The sequence below is a fragment of the Ovis aries genome, chromosome 1 (assembly GCF_016772045.2).
Source record: "Ovis aries strain OAR_USU_Benz2616 breed Rambouillet chromosome 1, ARS-UI_Ramb_v3.0, whole genome shotgun sequence".
Taxonomy (NCBI): domain Eukaryota; kingdom Metazoa; phylum Chordata; class Mammalia; order Artiodactyla; family Bovidae; genus Ovis; species Ovis aries.
The window spans coordinates 265,525,885-265,552,399 of NC_056054.1; the positions used below are offsets into that span (position 1 = coordinate 265,525,885).

The 26,515-nt window shown below is 56.4% G+C and overlaps 1 protein-coding gene across 2 annotated transcripts; it reads left to right on the top strand.

The window, feature by feature from the left end:
- Nucleotides 1-1,103: 1,103 nt before the first annotated feature.
- On the top strand, nucleotides 1,104-26,515 carry SLX9 (SLX9 ribosome biogenesis factor). 2 transcript variants are annotated; one of them, XM_027961111.2, is made up of 6 exons: nucleotides 1,104-1,321; nucleotides 4,791-4,899; nucleotides 11,932-12,000; nucleotides 20,173-20,323; nucleotides 24,422-24,490; nucleotides 25,598-26,515. In XM_027961111.2, the coding sequence occupies exons 1-6, from the start codon at nucleotides 1,184-1,186 to the stop codon at nucleotides 25,719-25,721; spliced, it is 660 nt and encodes a 219-aa protein (XP_027816912.1). In that variant the 5' UTR covers nucleotides 1,104-1,183; the 3' UTR covers nucleotides 25,722-26,515. The 2 variants fall into 2 exon arrangements, with proteins under 2 accessions (XP_027816912.1, XP_027816915.1); XM_027961114.2 differs by having other exon boundaries at nucleotides 24,425-24,490.

Sequence of the window (26,515 nt, forward strand, 5' to 3'; positions counted from 1 at the left end):
TGTTGATGATCAGGTCCAGTGATGCTGGGACCCATAGAACAGAGCTGTTCCTAGAATGCGTCTCCTAGTGTCTTGGCACTGGCTGCCAGGAGGTCGTTCCTGGATGCCAGCTGGATTAGCATGGTGTCTGCATGCACCCCGGCCCTAAGTGTACCCAACAGTCATTACTCTGTGTCTTCCTTAGATCAGGGCTTCCCTGGTGGGTCAGATGGTAAAGAATCTGCTTGCAATGTGGGAGACTTGGGTTCGATCCCTGGCTCGGATCTCTGTGTCAGAAAGATCCCCTGGAGGAGGGAATGGCTATTCAGTCCAGTATTCTTGCCTGGAGAATTCCATGGATAGAGGAGCCTGGCGGGCTGCAGTCCATGGAATCGTAAAGAGCTGGACATGACTGAGCGACTAACACTTTTTCACTTTCACTCCTTAGGCCTGGCACAGCTGCAGAACCAGAGAATGTCTCCTGACACACCTTAAAGAAGTTGCACGTGCCACCAGATGGGTGGGGATATGACTGGGTGCTGGGTTCGACCTTTTCCACGTTCCAGGAAGCCTCCCCAGCAGTTCCATTACTCTTGGTCACAGCCTGGCAACAGGTTCTAGCCAAAGGAAGCTGGTCTAGCAGGCACTGGTCAGACACCCACCCTGGCCCTGCAGAGGCGGTGATAGCAGGACTACAGACAGGGTGGGAGCGCCGGACCTGAGAGCTGGCTTCTGGGGCTTCTTCCAGGGACATTTCTCTCCAGCCCCAGTCCAGATCCGTAAGTCCTGGCACGATGTCTCCGAGGTGCCTGCAGTCCTCAGTCCTCTGCTCTCTTCCTTCCCCGAGGGCATTTTTGACAGGCACAAGCAAACACACTCGTGTACTTCAGCACACTTGATCCCCTCCAGCGTTCTAACCCATCATTCCCCAGATCGCACTGAGGCTGCGATTAACCAACCACATCTGCCCTGGGCGGTGGGGCGGGGCCGAAGGCGGGACCAGGCGCCCCACGACTCCGCCGTCAGCACCGCAGCCTCGCCCCTCTGTGGCCCCGCCCTACTCCTCTCTGAAGCCTAACAGCCGGCGCGGGCGGGATCGCGACTCCTGTTTCCGCCCGGCGGTCAGAGTGCCGGACCAGCTTCCGGCAGCGTGTGCTGCTTGAGCTCCGCGACTTCTAGCCGGCTGTGAGTCTTCGCCGGGAAGATGGGGAAAGTGAGGAGCCTGAGGGCCCGGGTGCACCAGGTTGCCGTGAGGCCCACGGGGGAGGCAGCGCCTGGCCTCGCGTCCCCCGCCCGGGAGGTAGCCCCTCTGCAGGCCTCGACTGGTGGAGTCGCGGGGAAGGTAAGCTGAGGATACTGCGGGCGGTAGGGGTGGGAAGGGGGAGCGGGTGGAAGAAAGGGGCGGCGGGCCGGAGTCGGGCGCCACACTGTGCGGCCCCGGGACCGCCCTCGGCGGGCTTTGCCGCACGGTCTGTGAGCCTTCCCGGTGCACGAAGTGTCGTGGCCTCCGTGGAGGTTGACTTGCTCCGCGTCTGGAGTTCTGCGAGGGAGAACCAGAAACCTTCCACCTCGAATTGTAGAAATCTGCGCGAAAAAGGTAAATATTCCTTTACGTCGTAGCTGCGCTCCAAGGAAAGGAAAGGGGATTCGCAGGATTAAGGAAAAAAGGGAAGAGCAAACTGAAGAGATCACGCTGTGCCCTGGAGCTGTTCCCTCCTCCTCCCCCATCCCCTGCCTCGGCGGTCCCCTCAGCCCTCCCGGCCCTGAGCAGCCGCTCGTCTTTGCCTGTGTCTGTACATTTCACACGGATGGGGTCGTGTAGGTTTCCGCCTTTGCGTTTGATTTTTTGGACTTAGCACAGCGTTTTCAGTGCTCACGCAGGTTGTATGATGTTTAACAATGCTTCATTCTTTTTTATGGTGGAATCACCTTCCACTGTGTTTTGTTTATCCAGGCGCTGACCCTGGAGCTGCCTGGAAGCATTTACTGGTGTTTGTAGTCAAGGGGCCAACCCTGGACAGTGGACAAAATCCTCTTGGTTTGTGGGAACAGTGGCTTTGGGTCAGTAATGCTGAAGAGAACAGCCATGTTTGTTAAGCATTTGCTATGTGCCAGTCACCTTACAGGAGAAGGCAATGGCACCCCACTCCAGTACTCTTGCCTGGAAAATCCCATGGATGGAGGAGCCTGGTAGGCTGCAATCCATGGGGTCGTTAAGAGTCGGACACGACTGAGCGACTTCACTTTGACTTTTCACTTTAATGCATTGGAGAAGGAAATGGCAACCCACTCCAGTATTCTTGCCTAGAGAATCCCAGGGATGGGGGAGCCTGGTGGGCTGCCGTCGATGGGGTCGCACAGAGTCGGACATGACTGAAGCGACTTAGCAGCAGCAGTCACCTTACATCTTTGTAACAGTCCCAGCCCTCATTTTGCAGGGAAAAAACTGAGAGTTTAAATGAACTCCCAGGGGCATTCAGCTGCTGATGGAGGAGCTGATGTGTGATCCCAGGATCTGGCATCAGTGCCCTGGCTTTCATAAAAGCCAGGGATAGAATTCATGTCATAAAATTCATCCATTTAAAGTGTACAATTCATTGAGCATTTTAAAAAGAATATTCACAGATTTGTGCAACCATCACTACCAATTTCTGAATGTTTTTGTCACTGAAAAAGGAAATCCCGTACTTACTATCAGTCATTCTGGCAACCACAAATCTGCTTTCTGTCTCTATATATTTGCCTCTCCTGGGCATTTCGTATAAATGGAATTAATACGATATGTGGCCTTTTGTGTCAGGGTTTTTTCACTGAGCATGTTTTTGAGGTTTTTTCTTATAGCATTATTTTTGTAGCACATATTTCTCTGTTGTCCTCATTCTTTTTAATGGCTGAAAAATATGCCATTGTGTGAATAAACCAGACCACACTGCATTTTGTTTATCCATTCATAAGTTGGTGGATAGATTGTTTCTAATTTTTGGCTGTCATGCTACTGCTCTGTACTAATTTTCCTGTGGATTCATGGAATGGAATTGCTAGGATGTACAGAATTCTAAGTTGAGCTTTTTGAGGAATTGCCAGTTTACTTTCCACAATGGTGGCACCATTTTCCATTCCCACCAGCAATACACGAGGGCTCCAATTTCTCCACATCCTCACCAGCAATTGTTGTTGTCTGTCTTTTTGATTATACCCATCCTGCTGGATGTCAGGTGGTATTTCACTCTTTCGAATTGCATTTCCCTAAGGGATAATGAATAATGTTGAATTTTTTTTTTTTTCCTGGGCTTGTTAGCTGTTTATCTTTGGAGAAATGTCTTTTCAAGTCCTTTGCTCACTTAAAAGTCGCTCACTTAAAAGTTTCTCTTTCTGTTGAGTTGTCAAGAGTTATATATTCCGGACACTAAACTTTATCAGATAAATATGGTTTGCAAATATTTTTTCCACTTCAGTGGGTTGTCTTTTTATTTCCTTGCAATTGCCCTTGGAAGGACAGAGTTTTTAATTTTTGTAACATCAGTTTCTCTTGTTTTCCCTTGTTGCTTGTCCTTTGGGTGTTGTGAGATGTCAGGGTTTAGTTGAAAAGCTCAGGGGAGTCTAAGCAGTTTGGTTAAGGCTCTGTCTCTTTGTTGGTATTCTCTGATGAGACATTGTCATACTTCCTGGTTCTTTAGACATGCTCTCTTTCAGTCCTGTGACCGAGATGAGGCCATTGCCAAGTCCAACCCGTGGACCCCTCGGACACAGCTTCTGTTGCCTAGGTCTTGTTCCCAGTCCCTCTGCGTGCGTCATGCTGGGTTGTTCTTGAGAGCTGGCTGTCTTCGGTAGTGCATGTCAGCACTGACTGGGCTGACGTTTGCAGGTAGTTTCGGTTGTTCCCTGGCCTGGCTCAGTTCCCGTGTGACTGAGTCCATTCCGCACCAGTGTGCACCCTCCTGTCTGCCTATTATGTTTTCTTGTTTTTGTGTTGTAGCCTGGCAGCCTGGGTCGGCGCAAGCCTCTTACTGTCAGATTGTGCTTCAGCCCCCGTGGCCATAGAAACCTTTGCCCTTGACCGCTGGATGCGCCTGTGTGCTGGGAGGCTGCCTTCACAGTTCAGTCCCACCTTCAGCAGGGACTGGAGGCTTTGCGAGTCCAGCTGGTCACTCCTGAGCCAGTGCAGCCTGGCGCTCACACTGCCTCCAACCTGCCATCATGCCGCTTCCTGGAAGCTGCCCCCAGGCCAGGGCAGTGTGGTGCCTGGCCAGTGTCTGCTCAGAGGTTGTGCCTAAGCTGCTGGATTACTGACACCCCTTCCAAGGCCCCCGTCCTGGAGCTTGGACCTGAATGAGGCGGCCGGGCCTTGGAGGTGGGGTCTGGGGTAGCATGGTGTGCTGGGCAGAGTGACCTGGAGGGTTGTAAGACCTTGGTGTGGGATGAATGTGGTCAGAGACCCAGAGATTGCTGGGAGAGTGTGGAGGTGGAGGAGCGGCCATGAATGACAGGAAGAGTAAGACGGTGGGAGGTTTGGGAGGAAACTGGGTCCCCTCACAGGGGCTCCTGAATGTTGAGATTGTGGTTTGTAATTGTTACTGATCCTGGGTCTGGTCTCAGATGATCCTGAGGCTGGAGCCAGGCCCGGGGCGGGGGTTGTGGGGTCGGGGATGAGCTGAGGCTGCAAGGAGTATGTGACCTGAGAGTCCTGGGGTTGGGGGTGGGGGCTCAGGTTCCTCTGCAACTCCTGCTCTGGAGAAGCCAGGGTCTGGCCCTCGCTGAGAGGTCTCTGAAGCTGCAGAGCGAGTTTTAAGTCTCCCCTCTTGCCTCTTCAGGAGTTGGCTTGCGTGAACGCTAATGTGTTTGCTGGGACCACGATAGAACCCAGTGCCTTGGTGCAGAAGCTGGATGTGGAGACGAGGAGCGTCACCTCCGTCAGGAGAGGTGAGAGCTGAGAGCGGACAGGGTGGACCTTGGGGTGGGGAGCTTTCAGTGTGAGCCAGCTTCCACATGCTCATAGGCACAGGCCAGAGCGCAGCTCAGGTCGGCCTGTGCACCTGATAGGTATTTTTATTTGTTTATTTGGCTGCTTCAGTGTGTTAGTTGGGGCCTCCTGCGTTGGGGACGCGGAGTCTTAGCCACTGGACAACCAGGGAAGCCCAAGAGGTGTTTTTTGATTAGTGGAAAGTTTTAAAGATGTGCTGAACAGAAAGATGGTATAACGCATTCCGTGTGCCCATATCCTGCGTTCTGATGGTATAGAGCATTCCGTGTGCCCATCTTCTGCCTTCCGATGGTATAAAACATTCCGTGTGCCCATCTCCTGCCTTTAGCGCACACAGTGCTGGGCTATTTTGAGGCAAACAGCATTTTCATCAGGAATCTTTTAGTCTGTATTTCTTAGGGCTCTTAGAAAAAAAAGACATAAACCCATACAGGGCTGTTAGCACACCTGAACGCATCGGTTGTAATAACCTTATTTCAGGTGAGCAATGTAGAAGGAGCCCCCGTCTTCCTGCTGCCTCAGTCAGGATCAAGGGTGCACTGTGGCCCCCCAAACCCCTCTTCCTTCACTTTTGTATCATGGGGAGAGGTCTTCTTTCCGACAGCACACCCCCCATTTCGGGCTTTGTGACACTGTTGGCCTGGTGTTCTGTCTGGGCTGGTCCTGGAGCAGGGGGCGGCTCTCCTGCCCTGGGCAGCCACACCTCATCCGCTCTCGCGGGTGAAGCCTTCATGCCGCCTGTGCTAGCTGAGTGATTGAGAGCAGAAGCGTCCTCAGTCCTGTTGAAGCACTCTGGCCTTCAGGGCAGGGCTTCTGGTGTTCCGCATAATTTTTCTGAATTTCCATGTGCAATCTGTGAACTGCTGCTGGAGTTGTAATTTGTAGTTACTTCACAGGTATGCCTGTGTCGAGTGTTTCCCATGAGATCATGTTCGCAGCTTGGTTTGGATTTTTTTTTTTAATTTCACTGGAGAGTTTATCCGAATCTCCTTGCTATTCTTTGTACATTGAGACTGTAGGGACGGAAGCCTTCTCGTGTATGCCCTCCTAGATTCTTGGCTAGGACCCTGCAGGTTAGACTAAAAGAAGACAGATTAACAGGAGAAAAACAGAAAAACTGCTGTGTGCAGGTCACATCTCGTGACCGCGTGCAGGCTTCTCCCAAGCCTCAGTGACAGCTCAGAGGCGTGGTGAGAACCTGGGCCTCTGGAGTGTCTCTGGGGCGCAGCGGTGCTGTGAGCGGTGAACACGGCGGGGGGGAAGGTTCGTGTGTGCAGCTCTCTGTGCTCCGGATTCTGGCATCCTCATGGCGGTAAACTTCCCCGGAGGAGGACCCAGGCAGTCCTCATCTCAGAAGCTCCCGGCTTGGGTCGGATGAGGGGAGTCGCAACCTGCCGGCTCCGTTGGCTCCAACCCGGAGTAATCCAGACGCCCAGAGCGGTGTGTTTTCAGCACCATCTTCTCGCCTTCAGACCCTCCTGCTGCTTCTTGGGCTGGATCCTGCAGAGCTCTGGCTGTGTCCTGCCCGAGTACTTTGCCGTCCTGTCCGAGTACTTTGCCATGCTCAGGGGTGGGGATCGGGGGCCACCATGGGGACTTGCTGTCGGGAGGGCAGGAAGGGTCTGGAGTTGGGGCCACTCAGGCCCCTTTGGTAACGCACACGATCCAGCAGTTTTGCGTGTTAAATGGTTCTCCTGTGGTTTGTGTGCTGGGCAGTGTTGGTTGCTTTTCTTAATCCTGAAGAATTTTTATGTGTTGTGGAGGGCAGCTCTTTATCATTTTGGGCAAAAACTTGCAGGGTTTTGAGTTGCTGAGGGAGCTAGTCCTCCAGGGAGCTGATGGGTGCTGCCGTCCCTGCCCTCCTGTGTGCCTCTGTCTCTCTCACTCTCTGTCTGTTGGCAAGTGCAGGGCACTTGGTGCTCAGCATGGCACTCGGACATCTCACCTCCGCCCGGGGCTCGGGGGAGGGGCTGCTGAGTGGGAGGCTTGCATTCCTGCGGCAGTTGACAGACGTCCCCTCGCTGTGAGCCATGTCCACAGAGGCACAGCGCGCATGGTTCCCCGCTTACCCGAGATGGCAGGTCCCGCAGGGAACAGCCTGCAACCCAGGGCCTGCCTCTGACCTCCCTGTAGCGGGACCTCCATGTGGGGCTCAGGGGACCCAGCAGAGAAGCCGTGCTGCCACTGGTGTCCCTGAGGTGTGCAGAAGTGGAGGGGACACAGGGCCGTGCTCTGCTGGCTGTTGGTTCTTGAGCGTTTGTTGACTGCATCCGTCAGGCGAGCGTGGCATCTGCCGGGCAGGTGTGCTGTGGGCCTGCTCGGGACTCGTCCGGGCCCCTTCAGCCTCACGCTGGTGAGGGACTGATGCACAGGCACTGTCTCCTGTGCAGACGAGGCTGCGGTACCTGGGGGTGGGGGGCGACGTGGCTGAGCTCAGAGCCACGCAGCCCGCCCTGGGAGTGACTGCGGGCCTGCCCCTGGCACAGCTGCTGTGCTGTCTCAGCTCTTGCTGTCCTTCCCCCATGCACCATGTGGGTGGGGTGGGTCTGAGCCTTTGCACCCAGTTCGGGGAGGCCTGGGCCGGCACTAGGACCACTGGGGCCCATCCCAGACCTGCTGAACCTTGTTTTCACACACCCCTCCAGGAGTCTCTGATGCTGCCAGGTTTAGGATACTGGCCCAGAGCCTGGCGGGTCCCGCCTCTCATCTGTGGGAGCACAGAAGTGCCCATCTCCTCCCGGCCCCAGGGTGCTCTTGGTCTTGAGCTGTGATGGGCTGTTATCAGGTCTCCTGAGCAGTCCTCGTGGTCCTGGTTGCTGTCTCTGAGGTAGCAGCGCCTTGATGCGTGCCTGTGGCCATGAGAGCTGTGCTCACAGGACTGTCTCTGTGTGCGGGAGACACTCAGTTACCGAGCCTTCACACTGAGTCTGAGGGGTTGTCGGAAAGGCCGTCACAGACAGCGTGGGCTGCCCGGGGAGCATGGCTGATCAGAAAGAGTGAGGTGTCACTTTGAGGTGGAGGGGACACTAAAATCTGAGTGGCGTGGACTGAAAAGCATAGGGGTGCATGAGGGGCAGGGAGAGAAGGGAAGGTGTTTTCTTCTATGGGCTGGTCGGGAGGAGGAGCAGCACTGAGGAGAATGTCTCTTATAGTCCGAGGGGCTGGCATGCAGGGCCAGGAGGCAGAAGATGGGGACTGGCCGGCTCTTGGAAAGCAGTCTCTCCAAAAAAAAAATGTCATAAAGTACAGAAAGCTAAAGGAGAGTGACAGGAGGAGACGGCCCGGAGCTTGGAGCTCAGAGCAGCGGGCTCTGTGCCTGTGGCCTTGCGGCTGCCAGAGCCCTGAGAGCCCCAGTGTCGAGGGTGGAGAGGGTGGGTGGGCGGCCTGAGGCCCCACGCCGAGCCTCCCGCTGGAGATCGGGGTAATGACAGGCCTTATTTGCTGTGTTGGGGTTCAGACAAGTTTGTAAGAATGGAATATTGGGAATGGTGCCTGGGCCTGGCCTTAGGATGGTGAAGCTGTGGGCCTTACTGCCCACATGTCCCATTGAGTGGACCCCCTCTCCACTGTCCTAGGCGCCCGGTTCCCCGTGGCACGTGTCTGTCACCATGCCCACTTGCCTCCACATTGGCCCGTGCCCTGGCTCCCTTGGGCGCTGGGCCTGGCAGCCCCCCGGGTTTGAGCTGGACTGGTGGCCAGGGCAGACACAGGTCATGGGGAACGTGGTGTCCGGTGACTCAGCTCTGCTCGCGACCTGCTGGGCCATGCAGGCAGGGTACGTGTCCACCTGGACGAGTGTCCTCGCCGTGGGCTGGGGCGCAGGCAGCTCTACTGCCTGCCTCCCTGGCCCCTGTGGTCACGTGCTACGCTGCCCTGTGGTCATGTGATCCCAGAGCCTGGTGGTGCCCCCCTCCCCTGAAGCCTGGACACAGTGGGGCTGGTGGACCCCAGGGTAGGGGGGCTGGTGGGCCTTGCTGGTGGCATCTCCATTAGCTTCCATGGGGAGCCTTTGGGAGCCCTGCCGGCCTAGGACTGCCCCCACTTTTCCTTCTGATTCAGGCAGGGGCTCAGCCTCCTAGGGGGAAACACTGGGCTCTGAGGTGATGGGCCTCCCCACCCCACAGACCACCCCCACCCACTACCAGTGGGACTCAGCTCTGGGTGGGGACTGGGGACTGGAGGGCCAGTAGAGATCTGGGGCCCTTCTGGGCTCCACGTCCTCTTCCCATGGGGTGCCACCGGCCAGTTCTGTTTCTCGTTCTGTATTCCCTTGCACTGCGACCATGCAGGAAACAAGCTCTGTGCTCAGATAAGTGTCTGGGTGTCCCCAGTCCTCTGTACCCTGGGCTGGACAGTCCCAACCCCTAGATGCAAGCAGAGGCGTGAGCAGGTGGAGGACAGGCCTGGTCAGGGATGCAGGAGCAGAAGGACCAGAGAGAGGAGGTGGCCGTGCAGCATGTCTGCAGGGCTCTGGGCGGAGAAGCTGGGGATGTGATGGTGGTGAGTGGACCTGCTGGTCTGGAGGTCGCGGTGGAGGGACCGGGTTTTGGGGGCACCGGTCTTGTCTCCCAGGCAGAGAGCTCCGCACTTGACCGTCCCTCTCTCTGTAGCAGAGCTCCCCCTGCTGACCGGCCACCATGGTCTCCTCTGAAACTCCCAGGCAGGTGCTCAGCAGAGGGCAGCAGCGCTGCATCTGCTCCTCAGGCCTGTCCTGCCTGGGGGAGGAGAAGAGGCTTGAGCAGGCTGACCTCAGGCATTGGAGGATCCGAGCACCTCCCAGAGGGGCTTGTGATGAAGCTCCCCATCAGACCTCCCCGCCTTTCCTGCAGCTGTGAGGTCAGGGCTGTGACGGAATCCAGTTCTCCTCACTCCTCTCCCCCAAGTGCAACAGGAATAGGAGGTGTCCAGGCTGAGAGGAAGCTGCCATCCATTGCATCCGGCCCTGGGTGGGATGCACTTTGGGTGGGAGGCTGGTGGTTGGCTCTCCCCTTGGTCCCCCTGGCCTCCGGAGGACGCGGAGAGGAGGCCTGGAGGTCTTCGGTGGGCAGCAGTGTGTGTGGGTCTGGGAGCTGAAGGATACCACACTGTCCTGGTCTTGGCTGTGGTGCTGGTCACCTGCTGTTGGAGGCGCTGTGGCCTCTGTGGCCGTAAGCTCTGCACGCCTCTCCATCTTGCCCAGGCTCTTGCCTCCTTGCCATGGGGAGGCTCTGAGGGGAGGAGCCCACCGCCTCCGGGGGCACCCTGACCCTGACTGGCAGGGCCAGTTCTGGGTACTCGACCAGCAAGTTGGAGGGCACAGGCCACTGCGTTGGGCCTGCTGGCAGCTGGAGGCAGGGAAGGCCACTGCTGGGCTCGCCTTGCTGTCGTCTGATCAAGCCCATTCTGCCTGACAGAGGGAAGCTGGGAAGGGCAGTCAGGGTCCAGCCCGGAGGACCTCGCCTGCATGGCATCAAGGGAAGGGCTGGGCCCTCGGGCCAGTGGGAGGAGGAGGAGGAGGAGGAGGAGGGGGACAGATGTTTCCCAGGGCCTCTTCCTGGCTCTGGTGGGCTTGGCTGGTGCCAAAGGCAGGAGGATTTGGCTGTGGCGTGGCTGCATGAAGAGGCATCTGGACAGGCCCGGGGTGCCGAGGAGCCGAGTGCGCAGGGACCTCCAGTGCCCTGCAGGCAGGGTGGGTCAGAATCACAGGGCAGCACGGTGGGTGGCCGCTGGCCTGTTGCGCACAGCGCAGGACACAGGTGGCCAGAGGGGGAGACGCTGGCAGGAAGCGTCCGGCCTGGCAGCAAGTCCCCGCCGTCCTCCTCCTAGTGGGAGGGCCGCCCTCAGGCAGTGCCTCTGGATCAGCCCTGAGGCTGGGCTCAAGTCCCTGGGCTCAGGTCTCTGTAAGGAGCAGTGCTTCCCCAGGGAGGGGGCTGGGCTTCATCAGCCGTGCCTTCTGTCCCAGTGAGTTTTCACCTGAAGTGACCCTCTCACCTGAAGCATCACTAAGATGCTCACGGCTCTGCAGCGCGTGTTTCACAGCAGCTGACGTGGAGGTATGCGCTGGTCACCCAGGCTTCCCCAGCGCCTGGGCCTCAAACAGGGTTGGCATGCTGGGACCTGTTTCCTAAGTGTGAGTGGGGGTCCTGGCTGCCGAGAAGGGGTCCTGGGTACCGGTCCTGGGTGGTACAGGGTGGTCTTGACCCACCTGCCACCTTGCCCCTTGATCACAGGCTGTAGACTTAGAATTCCGTCAGTCCACACTTGTCGTAGACTCTTTTTCTTTGAAATGATTTCAAAATCTTAGAGAAGTTATGGGATTGGGGCAGAAAAGGTGGCTTCCTGGACCTTTGGGGACGGGTGTTCGGCATGAGTCTCATTGTCCGAGGTCCTCATGTGGGGCCGCCCTCTGCCTCCTGCCACTGCCCCCCTTACTCAGCTCTCGTCCCAGACAGGCCGTCCTCACCTCAGCCCCGCAGTCTGGCAGCCGCATGGGCCCTGCCGCGCAGCCCCTCTGTCCCATCGCCCCACCTGTGCACCTGCAGCCCGCTGACTGGCCCCGGGTGACTGGCGGCCCTTCCTGCTGGGGATGAGGGGCCAGGGTGAGGGGGGAGGAAAGTGGGTCAGCTTGGGGCACGGGCAGAGGTTAGGCGTGAGGCTGGGGGTGTGAGCTCTGACTTGGAGAAGGGGTGGGAGCCCGTGGGAGTCCTGGCTTCCCTGAACTGACTGAGCAGTAGGCCACCCTGACAAGCGCGTGTCCTCTCAGCTTCTACTTAGATGCCGGAAGTCTGCGGCCATTGGATCTTGCGAGTGCACCCCGCCGGGTGTGTGCATTGTCTCTGGGGAGACCAGTGAAGGCCCAGTGCGCGGGGCAGCCTGCAGCCCCTGGGTCCTGGGTGTCCCGCAGCCACGGCCAGGGGCAGTGGCGGGCGCCCTGTACATAGGTGCAGCCTGGGCTCCTGGTCTTGTCCTGCTCACGTGTGTTCTCTTGGCAGGTGCTGAGGCCAAGACTATTCTGCCCAAGAAGGAGAAGCTGAAGCTGAGGCGTGAGCGGTGGCTGCAGAGTAAGTTTCCCCGTCCTGTCCTGTCCTGTCCTGTCCTGTCCCTGGTGGACCCTTGTCCTGGGCTGGCTCAGAACCCGGCCTCTGGGTGGTCTGGGCCTTGGAGGAGGCGGCCTGTGCTACGACAGGCAGATGGCCCCATGACGCCGGGGTGGCCCTGTCACCCGTGCGAGGGTCTGCACGGCCTTACCTCACTCCCCACCAGGAGTGTCACCACCGCTCGTGGGTAAAACGCACAGAGGGGGTGCCTGAGGGTCAGGTGATTTATGACACGACATTTCTCAGATTGCTTTCCCGGCCTGCGTGTGGCCCTGCAGGCCCTTGCCTGGGTGTGCGACCCTCGGGGTCCCTGGTAGAAGCTGCCATTCACCCACTGGTGGGGTCAGGGACCCCGGCCATCACCCTCTTATTGGGGTGCCTTTGCCTGCCTATCAGGGTGAGTTTCTGCTTAATAATTTTGGAAAATATACTTAATTTTCATGTTGCTGAATATTTGCTGGTGTTTTTCTGAAGGTTTTCTTGTGAACATTGTTTTATAGTTTTTTTTTTTGCAGTTATCTTTTTAGTCTGATTTTGCTGACTTCTAAAACTACTTTGAAATGTTTTTTTATGTTCTCACACAGTTAAAATATGACCAGAATTATTTTTTCCCGTGAAGGTTTTAAAGAAATTATATGTTTCATAAATTAAAATTTCTTAGAGAAATGTATCCGTTTCCTCCATAATTGTTAATGTTAATGTTAAGTTTTCTTTCAGTTTTTGGATGTGTCTTAAGGAAATGTCCCTTCATGCATTTTCTTTTCCACGGTCTGTAGCATGGGGTTGTGCAGAATATTCTTTGTAAAATGGATTTGGAAAGTTGATAGGCCGGGACCACTGGGCCCCTGAATGTTCTGGGCCATAGTTCTCTGATGACGTTTAAGTTTTCTTCTGTGACGGTTGGTCTTTTTTTAACTACTTGAGCTAATCTGGGTCACCCACTCATTTTCCCAGAGAACCATCTAATAGATCTCAGCCTTGATTGGCGGAGTTGCTAGCTTGTCATTATTTCACCTCTTTGTCACTTTTTGTTTGTATCCCCTCTCTCTCTTCTGATTGGTTTCATCTGCTCCAGGAATGCCTGTCTTCAGTTGCCATCTGCGGTTTTGTTTTCTGATCTGTCAGTTTCTGTTGTTTAAATATCCTGTTCTTAGTTTCTCCAGGTGGGTTTTAGTGACTTAGTCATTTATTTTTGAATGAAAGGCTAAATGTTAGCCTCTGACTGTAGCTTTAGCTATGGCTCCCGAGTTTCTTTCCCTGAGTACTTTATTATGAAAAGTTTTGTACAGAAAACTAGGAAGAATTTTACAGTGGACGCCCATATGCCCACTGTCCAGACTTTACCATGAGCTCCTCACTTCTTTTATCACAGCTGTCTGTCTGTCCATCCCATCTGTCTGGTCCAGCCACCAACTCTTGTTTTAGCTGCATGTTCCAAAGTGGATTACAGATTGAGCGCACTTTCTCCCTGGTAACTCTGCTAGAGTTCAGTATTTGTTTACGGTTCTTTTTAGTTTTGATTTTGAGGTGACGTTTGCGTGTGGTGGCCTGGGCCTTCAGTGTGCTGTGTGGTGGCTCGGGGCCAGTGTGCGTGCGCACAGGAGAGTCCTCTAGGGTCATGGGCCGGCCCCGTCACCCTTCCCGGGCCCCGCCCCCCAGAGGCAGCCCCTGTCTGCTCTTTTCAGGTCGAGTTCAGGCTTCGCTTCTCTGGACATCGGGTAAGGGCAGTCTTTGTGTGTCTGGGTTCTCCTGCTCAGCTGGGCATTGGGCTCATCTGTGCTGGGTGGAGCTGTAGTCTGGGCCTGTATGTTGCTGAGAAGTGTTTCCTTATGTGGACACGCTGTTTGGTATCCACTTTCCTGTGGATGGACACCTGGTGTCTTTTCTCTTTTTAGCTGCTGTGAATAGGCTGTGATGAACATTCTTCACGAGTCTTTTTGTGGACATATGTTTTCATTTCTCTTGGGTAAACACTTGGAATGGAATGCTGGGTCATAGGGCAGGTGTATGTTTAGTTTTATAAGCAGCTCCCAGACGTTCCTCTCCTGTGGTTGTGCGCTTACGCCCCCGACAGCGCGGGGGAGTTGGGGTTGCTCGCAGCTGTGCCGGCTCGCCCGTCCTGCAGTCCTGGCCGTTCTGCTGAGTGTGAGGTACCTGTCACTGTGGTGAAGGGGCGTTTCGTCTGCTGCTGCCCACTGGGGCGTCCTGACGCCCAGGGCTTGTTTCCCGAGGTTCCTGAGGGCTTTTTACTATTGAGCTCCAGGAATCCTCTGTCCTGGAGGTCAGTCTCCTCAGATGTGTTTTGCAAATAATTTTCTCCCAGACTATAACTTGCCTATTTAGTTTCTCAACAGGTTTTTTTTTTTTTTTACTGAACGGAAGTTTAACTTTGAGGACACTGATTTTGTCTTTTTTCTTTGCGTGTTTAGTGTGTGTGCACGTGCATGTGTGTGTGCACGCCTGCATGTGCCTTGTTTAAGGAAACTGCCCGGTCCCAAGACAGGAGGATAAATCCTACCCTTCTGAAAACGTTATGGTTTTGGCTTTGATATTTAGATTTCTGATCCATCTTGGTTTAGCGTTTGTCTGTGATGTGAAGCACTCACTGGTTCAGGGTTTTCTTTGCTTCAGTCTCATCAGTGTTTGTTGTAAAGACTGTCTCCTTGTGCAGTCATCCTGATGTCTGTGGAAAGCTGACACCTCTCACCGTGGTTCTGCTCTCTGACCCTCCTCCCTTCCAGGCTGTTGAAGCTGCAGCTGTGAAGAGGTCCTGGGGTTGGACATGGGAAGTCCTATGTCTGTCCCTCTGTTTCAAGACCGCTTTGGGTGGTCCAGGTTCTTTGCATTTCCATGTGACTCTGATCACAGGCTGGTCAACTTCTTAAAGCCACTACCACCACCACCACCACCTGGTGTAGTCGTGACCTATAGATCATCGCTTTGAATCCGTACATCAGTTCAGAAGTGCCACTTTAACAATGCTGGGTCTTCATCCACAAACATGGTAATTTCTCCTTTAATCTTTTGCTGTTGTTCAGTCACTAAGTTGTGTCCGACTGTTTTTGACCCCATGGACTGCAGCATACGAGGCTCCTCTGCCCTTCAGTTCAGTTCAGTCACTCAGTCGTGTCCGACTGTCTGCGACCCCATGAACCGCAGCACGCCAGGCCTCCCTGTCCATCACCAACTCCCAGAGTCCACCCAAACCCATGTCCATTGAGTCGGTGATGTGATCCAACCATCTCATCCTCTGTCGTCCCCTTCTCCTCCTGCCCTCAGTCTTTCCCAGCATCAGGGTCTTCTCAAATGAGTCAGCTCTTCACATCAGGTGGCCAAAGTATTGGAGTTTCAGTTTCAACATCAGTCCTTCCAATGAATGCCCAGGACTGATCTCCTTTAAAATGGACTGGTTGGATCTCCTTGCACCCCAAGGGACTCTCAAGAGTCTTCTCCAACACCACAGTTCAAAAGCATCAATTTTTCGGCGCTCAAGTTTCTTCACAGTCCAACTCTCACATCCATACATGACTACTGGAAAACCATAGCCTTGACTAGACAGACCTTTGTTGGCAAAGTAATGTCTCTGCTTTTTAATATGCTATAGGTTGGTCATAACTTTTCTTCCAAGGAGTGTCTTTTAATTTCATGGCTGCAATCACCATCTGAAGTGATTTTGGAGTGCAGAAAAATAAAGTCAGCCACTATTTCCACTGTTTATCTGTTGCCCATGAAGTGATGGGACCAGGTGCCATGATCTTTGTTTTCTGAATGTTGAGCTTTAAGCCAACTTTTTCACTCTCCTCTTTCACTTTCATCAAGAGGCTCTTTAGTTCTTCACTTTCTGCCATAAGGGTCTTGTCATTTGCAAACCTAGGGTTATTGATATTTCTCCCAGCAGTCTTGATTCCAGCTTGTGCTTCCTCTAGCCCATCGTTTCTCATGATATACTCTGCATATAAGTTAAATAAGCAGGGTGGCAATATACAGCCTTGACATACTCCTTTTCCTACGTGGAACCAGTCTGTTGTTCCATGTCCAGTTCTAACTGTTGCTTCCTGACTTGCGTACAGGTTTCTCAAGAGGTAGGTCAGGTGGTCTGGTATTCCCATCTCTTCCAGAATTTTCCATAGTTACTGTGATCCACACAGTCACAGGCTTTGGCATAGTCAATAAAGCACTGCCCTTCACTGTCTCCCAAAGTTTGCTCTGACTCATGTCCATTAAGTTGGTGATGACATTCAAACATCTCATTCTTTGTCATTCCCTTCTTCTCTTGCCTTCAGTCTTTTCCAGCTTCAGGGTCTTTTTCAGTGAGTCAGCGCTTTGCATCAGGTTTCCAAAGTATTGGAGCTTCCGCTTCAGCATTAGTCCTTCTAGTGAATATTCAGGACTGATTTCCTTTAGAATGGACTGATTGGATCTTGCTGTCCAAGGGACTCTCAAGAGTCTTCTCCAACACCACAGTTCAGAAGCATCAATTCTTTGACATTTAGCTTTCTTTGTCAACCAACTCTCGCATCCGTACACAACTACTGGAAAAACCATAGCTTTGACTGTATGGACTTTGCTGGCAAAGTAATGCCTTTGGTTTTTAATACGCAGTCTAGGTTTGTCATAGCTTTTTTTCCAGGGAGCAAATGTCTTTTAATTTCATGGCTGCAGTCACAATCTGCAGTGATTTTGGAGCCCAGTAAAATAAAATCTGCCAGTTTTCTTTTTTTTCCCCCGTCTGTTTGTCATGAAGTGATGGGACTGGATGCGATGATCTTAGTATTTTGAATGTTGACTTTTAAGCCAGCTTTTTCACCCTCCTCTTTCACCTTCATCAAGGCCTCTTGAGCCTTTTTAGTTCCTCTTCACTTTTGCCCTTAGGGTAGTATCATATGCATATCTGAGGTTGTTGCTATTTCTTCTGGAAATCTTGATTCCAGCTTATGATTCTTCCAGCATTTCGTGTGGCGTACTCTGCATATAAGTTAAATAAGCAAGGTGACAATATACAGCATTGTCATAATCCTTTCCCAACTTTGAACCGGTCAGTTGTTCCATGTCTGGTTCTACTGTTGATTCTTGAGCTGTATACAGGTTTCCCAGGAGACAGGTAAGGTGGTCTGATATTCCAGACTCTAAGAATTTTCCATAGTTTGCTGTGATTCACACAGTCAAAGGCTTTAGCTTAGTCAGTGAAGCAGAATTTTTTTGAAGCTCCCTTGGTTTCTCCATAATCCAACGAATGTTGGCAATTTGATCTCTGGTTCCTCTGCCTCTTTGAAACCTAGTTTGTACATCTCCTTTCATTTAAATTTTTCTCAATTTCTGTCATCCCTGTTGTGTGATTTTCAGAGTAGAGGTCTTAGATTTTTTTGTTTGGATAAGCTTATTGCTAACTGTTTATTAGTTTATTGCTAATAGTTTTTGAAACTATTATAAATGGAATTCACGAAAGTTTCATTTTCCAGTTTTTACTATGTATTATTATACTATCATTTATTATTATTAACTCTGTACCCTCTGATGTTGCTAAAATTGTGTGTTCTGGTAATTATCCTGTAGATTTGGTAGAATGTTTTGCATAAATGATCATGCTACAATACTTAAGATACAGACAGTTTTACCTCTCTTTCCAGTCTCTGTTTTATGTCTTCTCTTCCTACTGCAGCGGCTGGAGGCGGTGAGGATTGTTTCTAGTCTCTGGGGGCCAAGGGCCCACGGGCACGGTCCTGTGAGCCTGCTTTGCTCAGGGTCAGTAACCTCAGGCCACGTTGGGGCATAAAGCCGGTGGTGCTCACTCGAGCTCTGTTTGTTATGGGTGAGCAGATGCGGGCAGGGAAGCAGGGGAGGGTGACCAGGGTGGACGGACCCTCCGGGGAGCTGTGCCAGACCTTCTGGCACCACGTGGACTACAGGCCCGGTTGGCACTGTGCAGGCTTGAGGTGGGGGGAGGAGCTGCTTGCTCCTGTTGCCCTCCCCGGGCTTGGAGTCGCCCTCACCCGGGCTTGGCTGGGTCAGCATGGGTTTCTGCACCGTCCCTCTGTGGCCTGCTTCACCAGAGAGTGGCTCGTGTGTGAGATGCGGTTTCTGGTAGATAGTCTCTCAGATTGGGGAAGTTCTTCCTGTTCTTGGTTTCCTGTAGATCTTTATCCTGAGTGGGCAGTGAATTCTGTCAGATTCTGTGGGCACTTCTTGTGGTGACCGTGGCCTTTCCCTTTGAAGCAGCTGCTGCAGCGACCCGCCAGCACGTGTGCCCGTGTCGTGCCGTCCTTGCACACCTCAGATGTGTCCTGGGGGGACCCCACCTGTTACTGACCTGAGACGCTGATTTGCTGGCTCCTCTGTAGGCAAACAGGTGTCCTGTGTCCTGTGAGGAGCCAGGCCTGCCCTGCTCTCTCTGGTTCCCTGCAGCTTTGGTGCTGGGCCTGCCAGCCAGGAAGGGAGCTACCTGTCCCTTCCCCTGCCTGACCCCCGACACCCCACTCCTCCTGGGTGCTGGGCCTGCCAGGGAAGAGGCACCAGCTTGATGAGCTGAGTAAATTGCCCTGGCAGCATGGAGAGCCCTGGATCGTTGCCTTTAAATCCTGGTGTCCCGACACTGGCCTGGGCCAGGGCTCAAGGACCTGGAGGAGGGTGGTCTTTGTTCCAGAGCCCAGCTCCCTGGAGTGAGGTGCAGGCCCCTGGACTCCGGCAGCCTCCTTACGTCTGGGGTAGGTGTGTCCTGCTGGGGTTGTCTGGCTCGCTCTTGCTGGGCTTCTCTGGGCCTTTGGGGGTAACTGCGAGCTGGGAGGAGCTGCTCCCGCCAGGCTTCCCAAGTAGTCAGTTTCTGGAAATTAGTCTCTTTTGGAGATGCCTGTGGGGTCAGCACGCACCCCTCACGTTTGACACACACCTCTTGCACTCGGGGTGGGCTGTCCTGAGTTGTTCAGCCCCCATTCTCCTGGCCTGCCCTGTGTCTGGTGTCATCACCGCTCCCCTGGACACCGTGCCCACCTCCATCACCTCTCACACCTGCCCTGAGGAGCAGCCGGGCAGCCACAGACCCACATCCCCTTGGGAGGGAGAGGTCCCTTGTCAGGCCCGCCTGGGCCGCTGGCTGTTGCCTCTCTCCTTGCTTCTCCTGGCCCCTTGGCCGCACTGAGTTCACCAACTGCTTGTCAGGAAGGTGCTTCCAGTTCTCTTTTTAGAGGAAATTCAGAGTCTGCAGCTGGTTATTTATAGCCTAGTAAAACTCGCACAGTAGGGAGGCGGGGAGTGTCTCTGTTCTGGTCCAGCCGTCCCAGATCTATCACAGCCTCATTTCCCAGCTTTTTAGAAGCAGAGCTTTTTTTTTTTTTTTTTTTAAAGGAATCTAATACAGAACAATTAACAAATCGCTTATCACAGATTCAGGCAGTCTCCTGGAGCAAGGCCTGCACACAGACTGGTGAGCTGGCGGGTCCACACACCACACTGTGGAGACAATGTGCTTGAGAGCGTGTTTTATTAACAGTTTCAGAATACACACCACTTATAAAATGGAATTCAGCTGTCAAGGCCCTTCTGTGTGTGGTGGCCACAGCCCTGCCGGCCAGCAGCGGCCTCACCCACACCCTGCCCTCCACCTGGCACCCCGGACCTGGGCCCTGTCACGCTGTCTCTCTGGCCAGTGCCCCTGCCCTTCCCCACAGCCCCCACATTGTGCAGGAGCACCCTTGAGACCTCCCCTTGCTTTGCACCTGGCCAGTGTTGGGGAGCCTTCACCCTGCCACCGCCTCCCATGGGGACCACTTCTCTTTTCTGGGTGCATCCCCAGGAAGCCGACTGGGGGCAGAGGGGAGGGTACCAGCTGCTCTGACTCTGCAGGCCCCTCTGTCTGCCCACCCCTCCACCCACCCCCTCCTCCAGGCCTCAGGGCCCTGGCCTCCTCAAGGGCATCTCCTCTGCCTGCAGCCTGTCTCCCCAGGCTTGTGATTCCACAGCCGTCTCCAGGGTTAAGGGGAGCAAGTCGCTCGGGCTGCACCCCTCTGCCCCCTCCCACCCTGGGTTCCCGGCCAAGCTCTGGCTCTGCAGGCTGGGAGCTGGGACCCGCTGCTGCTGGAGTCCATGGCCAAACACTTGTCCTCCCGGGTCCTCTCTCACTGACCCTGTGTCCCCCTTCCTCAGAGATTGAAGCCATAAGGCTGGCGGAGCAGAAGCGCAAGGCGGAGCAGAGGCGGAGGGCCACGGTGGTGGTGGGCGACCTGCAGCCCCTGAGGGACGCCCTCCCCGAGCTGCTGGAGCTGGAGGCCGGCGGCCGGCGGCCCCCCACCCGACGGTGAGTGTCGTGTCCGCAGGAGAGGCTGAGCAGTGGGGTGGCCGGGCTGGGCACTGACGCTGCAGAGGCCCGTCTTGACTTGGGACACCCTTGTCTCAGGCCCAGCCATGCGGCAGGGGCCCTGGGCCGTCTCAGGAGTGGGTGCCCGGTGGCACGTGGACGGCCTCTCACAGCCACTCAGCTGGGCGCTGTGCCTGGGGGTCCTTCCAGCTCCATTTTCCCACCCGTTGCCCAGCCACTGCCCTTGTCACCCCGGCCCCCTGCCCCGGGCTGGGCTGTCCTCCTGGGGCTTGTCGTGCTCCCTGGGACCCCGTGCTGTGGAAGAGCGTCCTGCTGTGCGCCAGCCAGGTGTGACCGTGGCTTGGCCTCAGGATGAATGGGGAATTGGAGTCCTTCCTGTCCTGTCGTGTTTCCTGGACCTTCATCACTTCCTTTGTCTTTGATTTTGTCTTTTTGAAATAATTCTTTTTCCTGCCAAATACCCCTCTGAGGAGGAAGGATTGGGGTGGCGGGTGAGAGGCTCAGGGCCCCTTGGCTGCAGAGTTAGGTGGTCAGTACTAGCCAGTCCGGGATAGGTGGTCAGTTCTAGCCAGTCCGGGATGGGAGTGCCCAGAGCGTGGGGTCCAGACGAGGAGTGGCCATCAGAGCTGAAGTTGGTGATGGAGCTGGAGCCCAAAATGCACATTCCATTCCTGGTTCTTGAACAAAAATGTGACCCGGTCAAGCTTCCTCACCCTGCTCGCAGTTTTCTCATCCAAAAAATGTGCTTGGTGCTCCCAGAGGGGAGAGAGCTGCGCAAACACCGGCCTGCAGCCGGAGGAGGACCGTGCGAGGCGGCCGGGGTGGGGGGGCGCTCTCCTGACCACTGTCACCCCCGCCCCCGGCCGCCTCTTGGCACCAGGAGCTGTCTGCCGAGGCAAGCGTTGTTCTAGAGCAGAGTCTGATGATGGAAGAGTTACGGTGGTGATGCAGAGAGTCACGTGGCTCTCCTCGCGTCTGATGTCAGTCTGTGTGTTTGTCACCATCAGGAACCAGCTTCATTCATAAATAATAGGCGGCTAAAAGCTCAGTCTGTTCAGACTCCTCATTTTCCTCGACTGACCTTCTGCTGCCCCAGGGCTCCAGCCAGGCCCCCACGTGACATGCAGCCATCGTGTTCCCTCAGAGCTCCTCTGGGCTGTGACAGTCTCTCAGACCTTCCTGTCTTTCACGACCTTGATGGTTTGGAGGAGGAGCCAGGTGTTTTGCAGGACGCCCCTCAGTGAAGACCACAGAGGGGAGGGGCCCTTCTCACCACGTGCCGTCCAGGGTGCGTGCCGTCACGTGACCTCCATGGTGGACACTGACCGTGGTCGCCCGGCTCAGGCGAGTCTGGCGGGCGTCTCCACTATGCTGCCACCTCCTCCCACCATCCTCTGGAAGCGGGTCGCTGTGCCCACCCCCACCCGAGGAGGGGCGCTCCCCTCCCCTGAGGACGGGGCAGCTGCAGAGCCACGTGGATCCTCCCGGTTTCCTTCTCCGTCACTTGTTTATGTCAGGCTGGCCCCGAGGGTATTTTTTTATTTTATGCTTCGGGTCGTGATCCAGTACAACTGTTCTGTTGCTGAGCCGGCTCTGGCGCTGGCCCTCAGGAGTTCCTCGGTTGGCTCCTCTGTCCCCCCGCCGACACTCCCATCTGCGGGGGCTGTTGTGTTTTGCTTCTGAGTACTTCCCTTCCTCGGGCACAAGATGCTCCAGGCTCATCTAGGCATTTCCTGCTCCTGTCTGAGAGTCAGTGTTCCTCCAGGGAGTCCAGTCCCTTCCGCTGGAAATGGAGTAAGACACCATGATCTGGGCGCCAATGTCTGACTACAGCTGGGGAGTCCTAGCCCCTCTCTGCAGGCTGGGGTCCCCAAGACCACTCTTGGGCCTTGCGATTCCCACAGGGGACTGTCACAGTCACGGTTCATTATGGCGGAAGGATACAGATTAGAGTGAGCCAAGGGAGGAGGGATATGTGGAGGGTCCAGGATAGTTGCTGCCATGGGCCCCGGGGGGCAGCCCTGCACTCTTGCCCAGGGTGGCAGGGTCCCTGCCACACTCGGCTCTGGGGTGGGCCACGAGGCGGCAGGCTTTGGCCCCGCCACTCCATCCTGTGCCCTCCTTCCATTGGCAGGGTTGGGTGGAGGTGTTGTCAGCCCTGGAGGTCTGCTGGGCCGGGTGTTTGGCCTCTTCCTGCTTCACGAGGCCAGGGCTTCCGGGCCCTGGTGCAGGAATGGTGCAGCTGGCAGTGCCTTCGGGTATGCCCACCCTCTCCCTGCCCCCTTCCCCCCACCCCCTCCCCCTGGCATCAGAGTTGGGCAGGATGTGTTATGGGGCAGCTTTGTGCCTGGGAACCCAGACCCCAAGTGCCTTGCCTGGGTCCAGTCACCTGCTGGGATACCCCAGCAGAGGCCCTGGGCTGCCCCAGGTTCGTCCCAAATCTGAGTGGTGTGGGGAGAGCCCAAGGCTCTGAGCAGGCCCAGTGGGCTGTTGGGTGTTCTCCCTGACAGGTGGCACTGCCCAGCACTGACCTGGCCCCCAGGCCATTGGAGAGCCCGAGGGGCCCAAGACCAGAGCCAGTGGTGCTCTGCCAGTGGGCTGTGCTCACCAGGGAAAAGGGTTGAGTCTGGAGAAAGTGGTTCCCCATGGTCCAAAGGTTGTAGAGGATGAGAGCAGGGGGCCTAATGCAGGGGGGGCCTGACCCTGGGAGCCGGCGCCTGTCACCAGCTGGGCTTCCTGGACCCTGGGGCTCCAGGGGATCACCCACCGGTGCTATGGATTGAGATGAGAGTCCCATTTGGTTTTGGGCCCCAGTCCCCTTGGGGTGGGTGCCACAAGGGCTTGTTCACATCAGAGGGGGAAGGACGGGGTAGCACAAGAGCCCCGAAGCTGGGAGCCCCCTGGGCCCACTTGCATCCCCAGGCACTGAGTGCTAGCCGAAGGGAGCCTGTCAGGACAGCGCTGGCCTGTCTTGCAGTCGGGGAAACAGACTTCTGCTGGAGCAACTTCCCCAGGGCATTCAGCACCCAGAGCCACAGCCCCCAGTGCTGCAGGGCCAGGGTCCTCTTCCAGCTCCGCGGGTCTCGGGAATGGGCAGCTGCTTCAGTTCTGGCAGGAAGGTCTCTGTCCACTCAATGTCCCTTCTCAGTGCGCTCGGCCCTGCTGCCAGAGCTAGACCCGGGTGCTGGGTGAGCTGGGGCCCTGGCCTTTGGAGTGGGTGAGCAGGACCTGGGCTGGTATCTGGTGTGAATGTCCCTGCCCTGGGCTGCTGGGGTGAGCAAGGGGGGGGTCAGTTCCCTGTGCCCCCGCGGCCTCCGGGAATCCACCCTGCCTGCCTTTGTCCACAGTGGAAAACCCCAGCAGGGAGGGGTGTGCCATTCCCGTGAGCAGCCTGCCAGGCCCTGGATGTGTCTTAAGGCTCGGGTGAGGGTCCTGCCTCTCCTTGCCACCCACTGTCACGCTAGGCTGCCCCTGGACCCTGAGGGGTCTCCCAGGGGTGTGCTTGTACCTTGGGGCCCTTGACTATCAGAGCAGGAAGAGGCTGTGGGAGCCCTTCTTACCTGAACTGGACAGGGATGAAGATTCAGGGCATGAGGTCCCCAGGCCTCCTGATTTCCCAGCACGGAGGTGCCACCTCCTGGGTGGGGGCTGTGGCTCGGGGAAGGGAGACCCAGGCTGTCTGGATCGGCAAGGGTGGGGCCTCCAGGGAGCTCGGTGGTGGACACAGAGAGGGGTCAGTGGTGAAAGGAACAGGGCTACAGTGTCCAGGGGCTGACACTGGGCCAGAAGGGGGCTGTCCTGGGGGTCTGGAGTGGGAAGGAGTCGGGATGAAGTAGCCACAGAGCAGCTGAGACCAGGGAAAAGAGGGAACGTGAATAAGAAATGAGGGCTCCTGGTCTGGAGGTAAGTTAGGTGGTGGTTCAGGACTCACAGGTTTTCTGAGTCCCTGCTCTGCCAGGTCCCTCCTGCCGTGTGGCACCTGTAGCCTTCCAGGCCAGCAGAGAGCCCTGTGTGGACTGTGGCCTCCGGTCAAGACTCAAACGTGGGCCATGCTGACCCCTTTCTTCGTGTCCCCAGCAGGGCAGCCAGCAGGCCCCGACCCGCCGAGCTGAGCCGGATGAGCGCTCAGCAGAGGCTTCAGCTCCTGTGAGTACTGGCCCCCCCCCCCCGCCGCCCCCCCGCGCCCCCGCCACACACACACATGCAAAGGACGCCTGGCGTCCTGCCTGCCTCTACATGGCCCATCCAGGGCTTCCCCCACCCGAGTCCTTGGTGTGCTGGGGCTCAGCCTGGGGGGGCGTGGATGACTGTCTCCAGGGACCAGGAAGCCCCTTCCCCTGGAGTGCTAAGGACAGCTGCTGGGTCTTGGGGGAGCTGCCCTTGGGACCCGGGTCCCAGGCGTCTTGGGAGTGTGGACACCTGGCCAGTCAGCCAGCCATCCGCTGGGGTCTACAGTCTCCCCGTCAGCAGCACAGGAAGCTGGAGTGTGGTGTGGTCTGACCTTGTCTTTGGTCATGCACCTGTGGAGGGTACAGGCTGGGCTCTCCTCCCTGCCTCGCCATCCCAAGGCCAGGGTCATCCCCACCACAGTGCTATGACGGGCCTGCTGCCCTGAGCTTCCGGACCAGGTCACCTCAGTTTCAGTGGCAGAGGTGTTGTCCCCAGAGGCACTTGAGCAGGTCGCCCCTGTCTGTGCTGGGCTGCAGGGCCAAAGTGTGAGCTGGCCCTGGCGCCTTGGGGAGGTGACGTGGCCGGCTGGGCTTAGGGATGGCCACAGAGAGACAGCCCCCCTGTGGACTCGGGGCCCAGGGCCTTCTGCGGGGAGGGTGGGCCCACTGCAGACCCCCAATACCACCTGGCCCGGCGCCCCTGCTCCTGCGAGACCAAGCTGGCGAGGAGCTGCCGTGTGAGGTCTTGTGTGTGCAGTGCGCATTCCCCGCCTTGGCAGCTCCTTATCACAGTCGTGGCGGATGAGGGGCCTGTGCGCCCACGAACAGGCCCCAGGGCAGCCCCTCCCCTCCTACCTGAAGTGCCCCCTCCCGCGGGCCTCAGACCCCCATCCGCCCCCACACCCAGACCCAGCAGGCAGAATCTCATAGCCCCACAGCCTGCCTCACACCCCACCCTGTCCAGCCCTGTCCAGCCCTGTGCTGGTGTCCCTCCCTGAAGGGTAGCTGTGCCGAGGCTGGCCCTGTGGTTGCTGGCTGCTCCGCACCCACCCTCCCCACTGACCTCTGCTCTCCATTCTTGCAGCGAGGAGGAACGGATGCGGTTCCAGGAGCTGCTGGCCAGTCCGGCCTATAGAGCCAGCCCTCTGCTGGCCATCGGGCGGCAGTTGGCCGAGCAGATGCAGCTGGAGGGCAGTGGGCAGCCCTGACCCCGCGGGGCGTGTGCGAGCGCTGAGGCCACCCACAAGGAGGCGCCCAGGGCCAGCTTGGCCACTGTCCCCTGGGCTGCCAGCCACTTCCTCCGTGACACGGCTGCTGTGCTTGGCACAGGCGGGAGACAGGCAGTTGACACGGGAGTATTGTGACGACACATTTATTTTTGCAATAAAAACACTGCTGGAAAACCCCAGATGTCCATGCCCACAGGAGGTGGTGTAGCCACGCAGCCAGCCTTCTCCTCGCCTTTCTCTTTCGTCTGGGTTTGTGGGAAGTGACTTGCACTCATGTGTCATATTAAGAGACAAGCCCTCTGGCTTGGTCCTCTAGGGGCTCCAGGCTGACTGCGGCTGGATGCGGCTTGGCCACCCTCTCGTGATGCCCTCTGTCAGGGCCTCTGGCCTCTGCCCGACGCCAGGACCTTCTCCTTGACCTCACCTGTGGGGCTGGGGGGAGGATGGGGAGGTGCGGGGCGAGCCCGACACTGCCGTCCTCTTCGGTGGCCACCCACTGCCCTCCACTGCGGCAGACTCGCTGGCAATGTGGCTGAGAAGCTGCAACCGTCTGGCGATGCCCCCCGCCCCAAGCAGAGTGCCCTGCCACCCAGACGGTTGGGGGTGGGGCGGGGAAGGAGGGCAGGTGGGAGAGACCCCCTCTCCCTCCCACTTCTTGGGAGCCTGCTGGCTGCCGTCTCTGACCTGGAGGGACTTCCCTGCTGCTTACCTGTGTTTTTAATCTTCATAGAATGCACTTGGAATATTTGGTAATAAAGTTAAGTGACAAACAA

Excerpts from the sequence above, each read along its gene's own strand:
- SLX9 (XM_027961111.2), top strand. The coding sequence starts at position 1,184 with ATGGGGAAAGTGAGGAGCCTGAGGGCCCGGGTGCACCAGGTTGCCGTG. Across the intron at positions 12,001-20,172 it reads GCGTGAGCGGTGGCTGCAGA|AGATTGAAGCCATAAGGCTG; the intron begins GTAAGTTTCCCC and ends CCCCTTCCTCAG. Across the intron at positions 24,491-25,597 it reads CAGCAGAGGCTTCAGCTCCT|CGAGGAGGAACGGATGCGGT; the intron begins GTGAGTACTGGC and ends CCATTCTTGCAG.